The 16,477-nt window shown below is 40.5% G+C and overlaps 1 protein-coding gene across 3 annotated transcripts in view; it reads right to left on the bottom strand.

The window, feature by feature from the left end:
- Positions 1-285: 285 nt before the first annotated feature.
- LOC144767955 (cell adhesion molecule CEACAM1-like) overlaps positions 286-16,477 on the bottom strand; it is a 189,621-nt gene continuing 173,429 nt past the window's right edge. Inside the window, exons 13-15 of one of the 3 annotated variants that reach the window (XR_013598397.1) lie at positions 6,832-6,876; positions 681-1,035; positions 286-594 (exon numbers count right to left, since the gene is read on the bottom strand). Coding sequence is in view for 2 of the 3 variants with exons in the window: in XM_078651305.1 (XP_078507431.1) it covers positions 6,707-6,876 (170 nt within the window). In the remaining variant the exon portion in view is untranslated. Of the gene's footprint in view, positions 595-623; positions 1,036-5,043; positions 6,877-16,477 lie in introns of those variants that run through there. The other 2 variants (XM_078651306.1, XM_078651305.1) reach the window with 2 other exon arrangements.

The raw sequence follows: 16,477 nt of genomic DNA, 5'->3' as shown, positions 1-16,477 counted from the left end.
ACAAATCTTTCCTACTATGTTACACTACACAACATAACACAACATTACATTATGTTATGTTGATTTTAGTTATGCTATGAGGTTTTGTCTTAAGTACAAACTGCTTATTGCACATAATGCTGCACTAAAGCTGCCACAGGAAGGTTCATCAAGAACCGCCAGAGAAATATATAACATTCTTCTTCTGAGTTTATGCCACTGGGTGTCCATGTGTCTTTCTCAAGAAAACTTCTTCATCACTTCAGCCACCTCTTTCAATTTATTAAAGGACAGGGTTTAAGACTATTTTCATATGCATGTTTTTATTATGTATCTACTGCCATATGTTTGGAAAATGTAGTTCTTCGGTTTTTGAGCTTTTCTTGCATTTATATGTATTGTTTATTTTGCATTTGTCACAGAACATCCATTATGAAGCATAGTGAAAGGGCTGTTTATCTGCCTCTCACTAAGGCTCAAATAATATCTGGGCTCTTGTAAGTGGACAACAAGAGGTGACCAGAGAATATATATATTCATGAAAAAACTAAACCTAGGTGCATCCCATATTCTCATTACCTACAAAGATTTAGTAGAAAAGATAGTTTGTTCTTTCTGTACAAAAGGGTTTGACAAGCAGAAAACATGGAGCCAAAACATAGATTTACAAATTGAGTAGGTCTGTGGCCCAGGTCTTTTACTCTCGAGGTATAACATGATTACAGTCCACAGGAGATACAATGCTGTTTTTCTAAGATTTGATATATAAAGTGTCTATGACAAAGAGTCCCTCATGTCCCATTGGTAAGTTTATGAGGAGAACGATAAGTGTTCCATATCTGGCCCATAATGTGGGTAGTAACCTGCAGTCCCTCATGCTCTCTCGGTGGCAGCACAACGTTCCTTCAGTAGATCGCTACTCTTTTGGTATTCATCAGATGGCACGTAGAAACACACAGTCTGATGATTGGTGAACTTGGATTCTGTGGTAGTCTGGGGACATTATTGCACTGTAGAGGATGGGAATAAGAAGCCTGATCTTCCCCTCTCATCAAGCTGCAGAAAAAACACAAATATCTGTCAGACATGGTTGTAGAAACAGGGTAGACTTTCACAGAACAGTATATGTCACAAATCTCTGTGGACAGTGTAAATTAAAGGTATGGTGAAGTCCATCAGTGGAGTTGAGAAACGTTGCCAACCTTGATGCTGGTTAAGGTAGGAATGGTGTGGTCTTCACATAAATTCACGTCGGATAGGCTTCCCAGAAAATGTATGATTTAGCTGGAGAATTGTCCTGCTATAACATTTTCAAACATCACTTTTTCAATAAAAGATTTATTTGCACAATTGTACAATTTTGCAAAAACTTTGTCAACTATTTCAATTTGCAAAGTTGCTTAAGTTATAAACTGACTTCAGAAATTTGGCCAGCTTTTCACATTACCAACATGTATCAGACATCTTGAAAAATTGGGAGAGATTTAAAGAAATATGTCATACATCTTCATAAAACTAGAGAAATGTTCAAAATCAATATTTATCACACAGCGTCATATAACTGAAGGGATTTTAAAAACCAACATGTATCAAAAACCTTTCTATACCTGCAAGAGATGTTAAATACCAACACATATCACACATCATTAAAAGGTGAGATATGTTAGAAACCAATATGTATCACACCTCTGTTATTCTGTGAGAGATGTTAAAAAATAAAATGTATCACATATCTCCCAGATTCTGTGAGATGTTAGAAAACAATACGTATCACATTTGCCTGTACTACTGAGAGGTACATCACAAATACATGAGTGGATATGTAAACTTCGTTACACGTGTAACACACATCTCTGTATTATTTTAGAAGGACGAATCAGCCATATATATAATATACTGTGATACTGGCCTTTAAAAGCATGAACTAAACATGAAGGATACTTTCTTCTTCGACCCAATTACAGCATATCCCTTAAATAACCCAGATAAACTACATGTATCACACTGTTCAGCTACTACATATGTAAAAGGTTCAGTACTAAACTTTGTAATTTCCAAAAAAGGTATTATTGAGAGCGCTTACATAAGTACACAGATCAGATGGCTATCTTAAACCTTTCTCTGTTGTATGTGCCAAATATTGACCTGTGATTAAAAAAACAAAATGATGATTTGGTGTTAAAGGCTTTAAAGACAGACATCTGTCTCTCCTGGCCAATGAAAAACCCAGCAAAGTGGAAAAAACTTGACCGTGGATATTCTCAGTGCAGTTTTGACAAAGATAGGTGATGAACTTGCTAAACTAAAAACAAAAAACAATTATAAGTATACATAAAAAAACGATTTGAAGAGTAAACAATTCTTACAGTACTCAAATGTGTCTTGTGCGAAAAAAAACATTAAGCTAAATTTAGAAAAATTGCAGAATAAATGTAAAAAATTACAGAAAACAGGTCTTAGAGACCAGCAGGTCCCTGTTTCAGATTGACTTTCCATTAAAAACAGCCAAGGAAACTTTTCAAAATTGGTAAAATACCAACAAACCGTCTAGTCATCCCGGATATTTCTTATAACATGGAAAACTGGGAATTTATCCCAATATTTGGATGACATGATAAAAAACATTGAGCTTATTCTCTTAATTACAAGAACCGTATGAGAAATGGACATATTTCAAGAAGTTACCTCAAACTGACGTGGTGAACATATAGTTTGGCCTTAGTCCATCAGCTAATTTTGTTGCAGCTATCCCTACAAAGTTCATAAATGACAAGTATTTGTTCATTACTCCCTGCCTGACTATCACAACCAACCCTTCAGTAGCCCCTGGCAGCCACAAAATGGGGCAGTTTATCCCCATTCTCAAATGGACATTTATGGTCCACGAAGATCTAAATACCTACTTTTGCCAAGTATCCAACATATCCATCATGGAAAAAGATCTGACAACCCTGTGCTGCAAAGCAGCTTAATAAACCTCAAAGAAAACATCTCCTTGATGATTTTAAATAATGTCTTATGCCACACTGCAGGACTGAGATGACAATGCTCAAATAGTTGATGAGGGACCGTTCATCTAATACAAAGGAGATTTGCTCCTTCTTGTTCCTTCTTACCGGGCAGAAACATTTGAAACAGTCAATGAGTCCTCTCTGCTGCAAGTCTTAAAATATCAGACGGGGATCAGGAGGATAGTTCTGAGATGTTTTAAATCCTATACGTTCAACTGTACCCAATAAATAAATCTGTGCGTGCCATTGAGGGCCTCTCACCTCTTCGAGAAGGAGTCTTCCGTGGATCTTTCCTTCATCTAAAGCTCTTGACTTTGTACATGAATTCCCCTATATCCCTCCTGAGCCAATTAAACATCTCTTTCACCTATCTATGACACATAGTCGTATATCAAACACAGAAAACTGGATGGCAGGAGTGCTTGCACAAATTCTATTGCTCCTTGTCCCATTCCAACCTATTGTTTCCACCACTATGCTTCTACAGACAGACGCCTGCCTTATGGAAACCAGTTCTGACCTTGCTCCTCATGGGACCAGTCCATACCGCACTATTCACTGTAGAAGATCAGATCACATCTTCGCTATCCTTATCACACTAAACTGGCACCCAATAAAGGCCAGAGGTTTATTCAAGCCAATCTACATGGTACGTAAGGCATCCCATGAGGGGGCAGAAGACAATTTGGCACACAAATTAGTCAACACAGGGGTGGTCCTGCTCAACTAACACCCTGACTCTACATCAGGAAACTGCTACTGTTACACTGCTACACTGATATCTGGTTCCGTCACACCGCAGAGGGCATTTACTTCCTCACATGGTGCTTCTAACAATAAGAACCTTTAAGTCTATCCCGATTCTTTTTTTGTTGTTTTGCAGAGATATATTATGTGAACTCGACCCAAAAGTATTGGAGCGGCAGGTACATTATATAAGGACACATTACTTTTTAGTAGTCACGGGGGGATTTAGTGATTTGCCCAGAATCAAGGGATGCTGAGCCGACGCAAAGGCTCAAACCTGCTTCCCTAGATCCAAAGTCGGCAGCTCTGGCCATGAGGCCACATCCCCTCCCCATTCTTGAGATGCATTTTCAGCAAAGGATACTAGGTGGCTACTCTGTATTTGACTGGCAGCCTCAATATAGGTAATGGTGCCCAAGAAACAAAATGGTACTTGTACTCTGTTCAGAACACCACTTATATCCATCCAGGTACGAGTATTCTTTGTAAATTATTGGAAAGCCACTTTTGTGTTTATATACCACTTTAAATATGTTCATAGCTCCAGGCACAGATGAACAGGTATACATGAGGGCTACCTTAAACATTAGGCTTAATCTCCAGCTGTAAATCCCCTCACAGGCAGTCACATATCACCGAAGACCAGCTCACCTCTACCGTCATCAACACCCCACCACCAATTACACAAGGTGCGGCATGCAAACTCCACTACTGGATTATGAACTGTGGAGGCACACTTGCCCCTCTCAAGAAAGCCACAGTACAACAAATCAGGAAAGCAAGCTGGTTCACCCTTGCACTCCAAGAATCCAAGAAGCACTCCTGTCGATGACTTGAAAAGATATGGAGGAACAACAGAACTGCCTACAGAGCAGCCACCACAACATACCACCAACCCATCAAACCACAGAGAAGAAGATCCTCCAGGACAGACTCCTCACCGAATTCCACAACACTAAAGACCTCTTCTCCATCATGAAGGAATTCACCAAACCCAACAGTGAAACAACAGATGTCCCACCTTCCTAAGACCTCTGCACTAGACTCAGCACCTTTTTTTCACATCAAGATTAAGATGATGTACGACAACTTTGACAACCAAGACCTCCGCACCGCTCCAGATCCACCCCCAGGATGCAATACAACAGACCCAGCTCACCTCCACCCCGATAATGACAGAAGACATCCTAAAGACCATGAATACCATCCACTCTGGAGCACCCTCAGACCCCTGCCAACCACACATCTTCCACAGAGCCGCCATGGCCATCACACCTGAATCACGCCAGACTCCCGATATCCCCACATTCCGCAAACATGCTGAAGTCAACCCCCTCCTGAAGGAACCCTCCGCAGACCAGACAGACCTGAAGAACTTGAGGCCCATCTCCCTGTTTCCATTCGCAGCCAAGGTCATTGAAAAGGCCATCAACACCCTGTTAGCAAACTTCACCAAAGCCAACAACGTCCTGGACATCTCCCAATCCGGATTTTGCAGCAACCGCAGCATCAAGATCGCCCTACTCACCACCACTGACGACATCTGTTCCCTCCTCGGCCAGGGCCAAATGGCATCCCTCATCCTCCTGGACCTCTCGGCTGCCTTCGACACCGTCTCCCACCGCACACTATCCACCAGATTCGTCAATGCCGGCATCCACAGAAAGGCCCTCGACTGGATATGCCCGTTTCGCACCAGCAGAACTCAGCGACTCAGATTACCACTATAACTGTCAGAGCCAACATAGACCAACTCTGGAGTGCCCCAGGGATGCTCCCATGGCCCCACCCTCTTCAACATCTAGATGGTGCTCCTCACAACCATCATTAGAAACTATGGGCTCAACATCGTCTCACAGACCGAAGACACCCAGCGCATCCTCTCCCTCATCAACGAATCCAACATCACCAGACACAACTTCCAAGAAGAGAGGAAAGCCGTCACCACTTGGTTGAAGAAGACCTGCCTGAAACTCAACTCTGAGAAAACAGAAGTCCTCTTACTTGGCTTCGCCCCCTCCACATGGGACAACACCTCGTGGCCCCCTCACCCTCGGAAACCCTGCCCACCCCGATGGGCCAAGCACGAAACCTCAGCACCATACTTGACTCATGTCTTACGATGAACAACCAAATCAACGTCGTATTCTCTGCCTGCTTCAACAGCCTCCACACACTCTGAAAAACATTCAGATGGATCCCACCCGAATCCAGAAAAACGGTCATGCACGCCCTCCTCAGTAGCGGACTAAACTACAACAACACCCTCTGCACCGGAATCAAGAAGAAACTACTCCACAAACTTCAGACAATCCAGAATGCGGCAGCCAGACTGATCCTGAACATCCTTTGTCACAACCACATCACCCAACTCCTCTGCGATCTCCACTGGCTCTCCATTGAAAGAAGAATAACCTTCAAGCTCCTCACTCTCACATTCAAGGCCCTCCACAACATCGGACTAGCATACCTAAACAACCGCCTCTCCTTCCATGCACACAGAAGACAACTCCGATCAGCTGACCTCTCTCTGGCCACCACCCCACGCATCTACAAGACCAGAACGGGAGGAAAGTCATTCTCCTACCTCGCAGCCAAGGCCTGGAAAAACATCCCCTCCACCTCCGGCACGTGCCTACACTGCTCCAGTTCAGGAAGGAATTCAAGACCTGGGTCTTTGGATGACTCCAGCACTCAACGGTGCCGCCCTACCCCCTTAATGCTTTGAGACCCTCGCAGGTGAGTAGCTGCGATTCACAATTCCCTGATTGATTGACATGCATTTGTACATCCCCGGACAAACCCCAGCACAAAGTGTCTCAAGCACCAACAACTTACCAAACAAAGGTACTGCCAGAAAAAATAACTCAACAACAAAACTCTGAGCAAGAGGCCCCTAGCATGCAAACCTATTACAGTCTTTATCACACAAGTTCGATAGAGCCAGACTGTAAAGAGGGTGGACATGTTTATCTAGTACTTTGTGAAGCAACCAGCTTGTAAGTAGTAATTAATTTGAACATAATAGAGATTAAAAACAAAGAAGATATGACAAGTTCAAAGTACCCCTTCATGTATACAAAAAAGGCTTTACCTCTGGGTGTCTTCTTCACATTTGTGTTATAATAATCAGACGCAGCTGTAAATAAAAGAGAGAAGCCATCACTAACAAGGCTCCATCATCAAAAACCTAAGCAGTGCCTTGACCCACAGTGCTCTCTAAAGATCTCGGAACTGGATGACATGAGAATGGTTGGGGATGGCCATCTTCATCAACCACACCCGATGTCCTTAACTGATTGTACCATAAGCAATTTCCATTGATTGCGATTGTCATACAACATTGTAAAATACCAAAAGGAACCACACTAACATGAATGTAACACACCGGGGCAATACGATTCTTAAAGCCATGATTGTGACCAGGGTCCTTCTACTTGGACACTGGAAGTGCTGATCAAATGTTTCAGTTGACTACTGGATCACAAATACATCTTCGATTGTCCTACTAAGAAGGAACTTGCTTCGCAGATAGAGAAGACGTGAACAAATATATATGAGGCCCTTACCTGGAACCCTCTAAAATAGACTCTCTTTACAATTCGATACCAAAATTATCTGCATATTAGATGACAGTATTGCCGGTGTTCCTTTTTGTTTTGTAAATCTATCTTCAATCATCTCAATTACAAAGATTTTATTTTAATTTTCATTTTGCTGGATATTCAATCTTTGACATAGAAGCTGTGCAAAGATGGAATACTTTCCACTTCAAGCAGTTTGAGCATTTTCTAGGATTTTGTTTTTTTTATTAAAGAACTTACCGCTATATGTATCAAGCTATTTAGCATTCGCAAAGGCCGAAATTCTGCGAATTTCGGCCTTTGCGAATGCTAATTAGACAAATGGAATGTATCAAACAAGTTTGATGCAAAATAAGGAATAGCAAAATTTGCTAATCCTTATTTTGCGATTGCATTTAAGGAATTGCAAATTTTGCGATTCCTTAAATGCAATGTATCAAACAAATAATATGCCAAAAATGCCATTAAGGATTAGCAAATTACCACCAACTTCTAGTTGGTGGTAATTTGCGAATTCTTATCAAAAAGCTTTTTTGAAAAAAAACAAAGGTGCCATATGACGCCCATACATGCCCTTAGGGCATGTATGTGCGCCATATGCCCCCAAATGTCTTTTTCAGGGGTGCAGCAGGGTGTTCTTGAGACACCCCTGCACCCTTGGAAAAATCCCTAATTTGCGATCAGCAAATTGCTAATTGCAAATTGCACTTTCATTCCTATGGGCCTCCTGGCCCATGGAAATGAAGGGGTAATTTGCGATTGACAATTTGCTAATCTCAAATTAAGGAATGCTAAGGAATCGCTATTGGAAAGCGATTTTGTACATACATACCGTTTTGCATTTCCTAAATAGCGATTCCTTAAAATTCGCTATTTAGGAAATGCAAAATGGTTTGTTGATACATATAGCGGTTACTTAGGAAATCTTTTTTCCATAGAACATTCTCTCTATATAAGTGGACTTTTGCTGCCTGAATCTGATCACTAATTCTTTAGACAGGGTCTTGTGTGCAGCATCAAAGCCATTTATTAAGTTTACTCCTTATGGGCCAGATGTAGGTAATTCTAATTTACCGATTCTTAAATACCGAATTTTACCGATTCGGTATTTATGAATCGGTAAATTAGAAGGAGGGAGATGTAGGTGAATTTATTTTCTGAAATACCGTTTCTGTAAAAATCGGTATTTACCGAATCGGTAAATACCGATTCGGTATTGCCCATTGATTCCTATGGGCCTTGAAGCCCATAGGAATCAATGGGCAATACCGATTCGGTATTTACCGATTCGGTAAATACCGAATCCTGCAAGGGTGCAGGGGGTGTCACTTTGACACCCTCTAGCACCCCCAATACAGGCACATGTAACATGTGGCACACAAACATGCCCTAAGGGCATGTCTGTGTGTCACATTGCACAGGTGTGCATGCACAGATGTGCATGCACACCTGTATTCGGTATTTTACCACCCAATAGGATTGGGTGGTAAAATACCGACTCTTAAGGGCCTGTGGCACTCTTTGAAGTGCCACCTAAATCTCATTTACAGAATCGGTAAATTTACCGAATCGGTATTTTACCGATTCTGTATATTTACCGAATCGGTAAATTTACCGATTCTGTAAATGACATGCCCCCTACATGCCGAATCCAATATACCGGTCGGTAACAGCCAAATTCGGCCGTTAACGACCGGTATTTGCTCTCCTACATCTGGCCCTATATGTGAGTGTTGTTGTCATTTTCCATTTTCTCAGAAGACACATTTTTTTTATAATTCCCAATCCCTACACTATCCCGGGTATCATGTAATATTACTAGTGCAGGTGAGGAGCTGACGGGCGCATCACTTTTCCCATAAATGATCTGCCATATTTGTCACCAGTAGATTTGTATGCTGGAACTGTCAAAACAATATGGAGCACAGTGCCAACAAAATAAGGAGGTGGACGTTTAGACCCTATGCAATTTGTAGGGGCCCAAAGCCAATCCTGAAGAATTTTAAGGGAGTTACATTTAAGGTGTGCTTCCCCAAGGCCTGTGTCTTGAGATCTGACTAGTGTGTGAGTGGCCATCTGTTAAAAAACACAGGGATCTCCTCCTGCCCCCCACCTAGGAGGCTACCTTTCCTTTGGTTTTGAATAATTCCATATACATGGTTATTTGTTATGGAAAACCCTGTGTAGTCCCAGGCAGAGGCAGCAGAGTGAAGAAACATCACTTCCCCTAAGGACTGATGTGTCGAGGACCCTACATGCAACACCTCCATTAACAAGGGACTGTCAAGGTATCTTGCAAACCTGATCCATTTACATTGAGCATGGGTTCCAGTTGCACTTGGTTACTGGTTCCTCTCTTCTTGAATCAAGTCTGGGGTTTCCTAGTTCAGATTCAGATGGTAAACCATCTCAGATAGATGGATTTCCCTATAGTATGTCCCCATCTGTAACGATTGTAACCCTCCAGAATTAGTAGAAGCTTATAGTTTATATGAGTCAAGGCTGGGTTGACTCGATCTCCAGACATATTCTTGTATCAGGTTATCTATTAGCCTTAACATGGAAGCTGGTATCTTAACTGGTGACTTGACAAAGCTTAAGTTCACCCTGGGTGCCAATATCACCTTCATTATTTGGGCCCTACCCGTGGAAACAACGGTAGCATTCCCATTTCACAAATTCAGCTTTCATTGTTCAAGTAGACTTAACAGATTGTCCTTCACTTTAACAGAACAACCCCTACTGATTAGCAGCCCCAGATGTCTCAGTTAGCATGGCAGCAATTTAAAGGGAAAATTGACCAGAGCCCATATAGAGGCATTGGGCATCATAGGCCAGGAGAAGGCATGACTAAGGTCCATCAGGATTGCAATGGTGGCCTCCAGATTACTTATGGTCAGCAGCATATCGTTCAGTTACAGCATGGATTTGAGTTGGTCCCTCATGACCATGCAAATCCTATTGATCTTGGAAGATATTCTGATGGCTATAGCCAAAGCTTCTAATGCCAGCAGATAAAGGAACATGCTCCTACTCATCACAATGTTGTTGGAGATGAACCCACTACAGTGGATCCTTGTTGCAGGTTCTTGGTATAATCAGCATAACATCTCTATACATGTTGGTCCCAAACCAAACTATCTCAGAGTCTGAACAGATACCCCTACTTCACTCGATCAAACGCTTTTTCAACATTGAATAAGAAGATTTTTCTCAACAAGATCTTGTCTTTTTTCCACATAAGAGGTGCAGGAGTGTCCACGCATTATTCCGAGATGAGTAGTTAGGCACAAAACCTACCTGATTGTTTGCAAAAACAGGTGGATAATGATGCCAAGTCATATTGCAATACTGGTGCTAAAATATTTACATCACAAATAAGTAATGATCTTGTAGTAAGCTCCCTTTAGGACCTACTGTGGTTCTCCCTTATTTCAGCCTGTTTACGTGTTTTAGGCCATCTTTGCTTTGCACAGCCACATACATCACATGTATTTTTGTGCCCTGATATGACACTGAGTATGTTATTATCATTCAATCTTCTTGGGATTCAGACTGAACATTTTGTACAAGGTCGAACAACATGATGTCTTGTTTTTCTGTGCTCGGTCAGCAAAACTCCTAACCTTTAGACACAACACAAAGGTACAGCTGCTGTTTTCCAAATGATAGATTTAGGCCCGGATCTCTGTACAGTACCTTTTGTCCATCAATTGTTCTTTTTGCATGTGTCACCCCGAGTGGGACGGATATGCCCAGGCGTTGGTCCTGTGCTCGCCATGAAAGTTTAGTCAAGCTAGCCTGGCTGATGAGGGGTGGTACTCCGAAACCAGTCCCAGGATGCTTGTTTCTGGCCCATGATGAACCTGGCCCGGCAGTTTGGGCTGGACTGCTCCCATGGGGAGCAGGGTCAAGACTGATTTGTATATGGCTGGGTTTAAACTGGAATGGCATGGTGAGCAAACAAAATGATGGATTTAGGCCCAGATCCCTGTATCTCTGTATGTTTAGCATTCTGTCCATCAATTGTCATTTTTGCGTTTTCCAACATGGCATTTCTCTTATCATGTAAACCGTGACTAGCACTTTAGAAAGCAGTGAGGAGAATTCTAGCAGAGAGGAAAGGTATTGGAATAGGCACACCAGCCTTGCGCGAATTGAGATACGGACCACCTAACTACAAATGCCAGGTAAGTGGTCCGGTGCTGTTCCTTTAGATCACCGATACATAGGGTAGGCCAAGACAGTTATATCGTTTACCATATTAGTGATATTCATTGTATACAGCTAGCTAACAATACTGAGTATTTTGCTCAGTTTTATATGTTTTCTAATTGCAGCACAGTTGCTTCATAATTTAGCACATAAGTTTCAATAAAAATAGTTAACTTTCCTTGGGTCTTTCTTTTGTTTATAATAGACATGCATGAGTGAGTGAATGAAAGGTGAGGATCTCTTTCCACGGTTTCCCAATTTACCTATTACTCTTGAAATAATAACAGGGCCAGTAAGTCACTGTGAGCAAGTCTGATGTGGGCCCATTTGTACTGATGTGGTAAAGAGAGTTCGGGGCATATGTATCAAGCCCTTTTCCCATTTGCAAACGGTCGATTCTCAGAATCAGACCATTTGCGAATGGGAAAAGGCCTTTTGGGATGTATCATCCCAAAAGTGCATCACAAATTAGAGAATCGCAAAATGTGTGATTCTGTATTTTGCGATTGCATTTAAGGAATCGCAAATTGCGATTCCTTAAATGCAATGTAGGAAGTACAGAAAAAGTGTGATTCAGCCCTAAGGATTCACAAATGACCACTGTTTCAACTCCATTTTTGTATTCCGTCGCCATTTTGTGTTGCCCTCACTCAGGCAGCTTGGTAAACCGAGTGTTTTTGCCCTTTGTACTTCCACGTGTTAAATAACCTCCCCTTCCTTGTTGTGAAGCCAATTCCAGGAACTAGCCAAACTTACTAAACCTTCTCTAGACTGACTAATCCTTGTCCCAACTATTTGTTGGCCTTCAGTATTCTTTGACCTGCCTTATTTTATCTGTTGGCCTTCGGTATTCCTTCCCCGCATTATCCTATTTTGCAAGTTGACCTTGGAAGCACACAAACATGTCCTGCCATTACTGATTGACCTATAGGTGCTGTCATTGATTGACTTATTGGGTTTGGCAAAAAAACGACTCAAGGGGGACGTTCTGGTTACATGATGCCTTGTTTTGAATGTTTCCCTATTGGCTAATATTTGGTAGGTCTTGCATGTCCATATTAGGCATTTTTCATGCTTGCATGAGCTAGGACTGCCCCTTACTTTTATGCTGAGTTTGTAACCCTCACATATATAAGACCCCAGTGTTCTGTACTCTTTAGACAGCCTCATTCCGTTGCTAAGGCTTCTGTGTGACGTAGTCTCACTCATTTGAGTTTAATAAAGTTGTTATTTTATATTTCAGTTTCTGTGTCAACTTCTTCTTTGTATTAGTGAGACCCCTGAGAAGGAAGATTGATTTCTTTAATTGGCGAGCCAACGTGGACCTCATCAGAGAAGTGACTATTTGAGGGAGTGATCTTGTCAGTAGACTGAAATCTACTGAGGAGGACAGGACAGGACTCTACTAAGAAGGTACTCTGTACACGGAGATTCTGGGGATTCTTTGTCTCTGCAGCCCAGTATATTTCTGATCTTCCTGATTTTGATCCTCCACATGATGTCACTCCTGACTGAGAACCTTTTTGGCGTGGGTATTCTAAAAAAGACCGTTAGGTCATTTAGAACTTGGCAGTTAGAATTTGGACAACCTTTTGATTGGTAAGAGTAAGGTCGTTTAGTAACGCTTACTGTAGCTTTGGAATTTTGGAATTTATGTTGGCCAACTTTGGATATGTATGGATTTGATATGCAAATTGCAATTTGTGTAGGCAGGCAATGAGGAGATTTTTCTCTATCTGATTTTGTTGAACGGTGCACGTACGAAGAGTACCTTGAGCACTACTTTGATTATATTTGCATATTCTGCAATATTTTTGGCATGCCTGTTTTCAAGCTCACATCGAAGAATGTGTTGCTTTTTTGAAAGGTACCATAGTGTGATGTGAAGTAAATTAGCCGGCTCCCCTAGAGGAAATATCTAAATAGGTTTAGGTATAAAAACATATTTCTACCTTGGTGATTTTGTATCCCAGGGAATCAAAATATGACAAAATACAAACAAGGATCCTTTGTTCTGTGAAATATTATGAATGAAGATATGCAGAGCGATTGTTGGTGTTCTGCCAGCCAAAGCTAGTGAATTGAGTGTATTTTGGCTTCTTGGACATACAGCAGTCTGTTGGGCTGTTTTTGCAGTCTTTTGGAACACTATTGAGAAGCGCATCTTGTAAATATGACTTACAACTAGTATTTACAAATGGTTTTGCTTAAGTACAGTCTGTGGGCTGTCCTTTGTTTCAGTCCTAAGCATTGATCTGTGGGTTAAATGTGTGTTTAAATGTCTATGTAGTTTTCCCATTAGTGCAACTTCTGTAAGTAAATAGCGATGGCGCTATTTATGAAATGAATGGCTAAAGTGTGCTGTATTGTGTGTCCTGAGTGTTTGACCCCTTTCTGTTTATGTCTGAAATGAGCTCAATGTGTGTTTGTGGTTTTTCTTGATGTTTTCAGTCTACTAAGAAAAATGTCAGTTGATTAATATTAAGTAGAAATTAAATTAAAATCCAGAAATGAACCATGTGATATGCTAAAATATTTATGCACATGTACAAACTGTTAAATGCTTAAAAAATAAAATTAAAATTCACATTCACTAGGAATAAAAAAGGCCTCACAAACAAAATTGTGTGTTTTGTAGAAAAATAAACTTATAGTATTTTTTACTTACATATATTGTATTAGATATTAACAGGCAAACACTTCAGCTGAAGTAAAATTTTTGCTGAACTCAAACGCATATTATAGAACACGCATTGATATGTCTTAGTTTGAAAAAGACTACTACCGTGCTCATGTTGCAACACTGAGAAGAGCTTTTACTGCCGCTGAGCAAACAGCTGTTGTTTTTGTAGGCTACGAATGGACAGGAATGTTTACTCAGCCAGGACTTCGCCCTCAGTTAAACACGGGTGAAACTTGGAATTTCAGAATAGCGTTTTAAAAAGGTTACAAACATAAGGTTCATTATTTTGTATTACAGGAAGACATTTTATTTAAGGGTTTTCCTCTCTTTAAGCATTTTTGTAAGCATATTCTTGGTTCTGTTGCTAAATAATAATTGTCCCTTTTAAAAAAAAAAAGTGGCGCAACAATTTGTCATGTTTCAAGTTAGGCTTCTGTGCTTAGGCTTATAAATGAATGTGTCTAAAAATGATAGGCAAGGGATGCAGATTGCTTTTATATGTGGAATTATCAAAAATGATTGGGTTTATTAAAAAGAATTATTAACTATGAAAAAGAATTATTAAAAATAATTGCTTTTAAAATTCGTTTTTTACTATTTATAAAGCTTAATATGCATACTGTGACCTCCTAATAATATAATTTCATTTAAGTTGTGTTGTACTGCATAATGAGGACATTAGCATGTGGAATTTCACTTGGCGCAGGCGTAAAAAACTCATTTTTTCTAAGGATTTACATGAGATATGTCTAATGTCCAATCTCTGCAATCTGAAAAGAACATTCCGAGGATGATTAATATGTAACACAATTATAGGATATTTCTTTTTAAGTGCCTCAAATATCTAAGTCGAAATTGGGTAAAAAGGACTATTCAAACATCATTCTTGCCATTTACAATAGCTTTAAAGTGCCTTAGGCTTCAGTAAATGCATACATTTAGGTATAATACAAATTTGTAGGTTGTTCCCATTTGGGGTTGCTTTTAATGGCTCAGTGACCCAATGTGCCCGGTGCAGAGGTTTGAGTTTAATATCACGGTTGAAGGTTCTAACTCTAGCTGGACCTACTGAGACGTTCATTCATTTAAGGTTGATGAACTGAGTACTGTTGCATAGGGTAGTAACACACATTTGTTCTAAAGCTAGTATGTTATGTTATTATGTTCTGCAAATTATTCACAGTAACTGTTTTAATAATCTAAGAATAGAAACAAATTGTAGCCCCTAACAGAAGTAATATATATAACATGTGTTTTTAAATAGGGTTAATTATTGCAGGTTAGAAAGAGTTAGGAAGGCTTTTTGTCTTTGACAGCTGCGGGGTGAGGAGAGAGAGAGGGTTGAGGACGCGAGGCAGATTTTTACCTTGAGGTCAGTAAGGTGGGAGTTAAGAGCGAGTGTAAACAGATGGAGAAATCATTGCTTGGAAAAGCAGGGCCTCAAAGGGGGTGATACATTCGTATTTCTGCTTTTGGAAAATAATGTCCATGTAGTTGCCTTAATTTAAGATGGTTGGTTACAGTTGATATTTTGTGTGTTATGTGAAGTATCAGCAGTATGTTGAAACAAGATGAGTTTTTTGTATAAAAAAAATGTTCGTGTGTTTTTCATGTTTTTGCATTTTGTCCTTCTATGAATTGTTCCTGCTGGTCCTGTGTGTCAGAAGCGACACAGTAAGTTGTATTTGACAGCTGATCACCACTGAGGTGACCTGCTGTCAAAAGGAGGGTGAGGAAAGTAAAAGAAAGTGTAATTTTGATTTTTAAGCCTGACAAATTAAGCAGGCCCGAATATTGGGTTTGGGCTGCAGGTTCACAGTGTATAAAGTACATGACATGGTGTTGTGTGTCACCGTTTATTTACATATGCTATTGTAATTTGTCTATGCTTTTTGTGCTTGGTATAAAGCAAGTATATCTGATGGCTTGACATGTGCGTTTTTTATGCATGTTTTTGTCTTATGTTGTTGCTTCTGATACTATAACAAGTTCTCCTGTGTTGTGAAGGGATGGTCATGACGATGCATATCGCTGCGCAACAGTTGGTTGGACTTAGTCTGATACTAAATTCCACAGATAATGATATTTCATGCTGTGAACATGAGAGACAACACTTCACCAGTGCATGTCTATTTGGCTATAATGGTATTGAAGGAAAATAAAAAGAGATATACAGGATCAAAGTGTGTCACCTGCAGTTAGTCACATTACTGCCCCTTCCCTTAAGGAACAGGCAGCCCTAGATTTATGTATCCTGA

The sequence above is a fragment of the Lissotriton helveticus genome, chromosome 7 (assembly GCF_964261635.1).
Source record: "Lissotriton helveticus chromosome 7, aLisHel1.1, whole genome shotgun sequence".
Taxonomy (NCBI): Eukaryota; Metazoa; Chordata; class Amphibia; order Caudata; family Salamandridae; genus Lissotriton; species Lissotriton helveticus.
The sequence above is the reverse complement of the archived record's forward strand: the minus strand, read 5'-3'. Positions and strand labels throughout refer to the sequence as shown.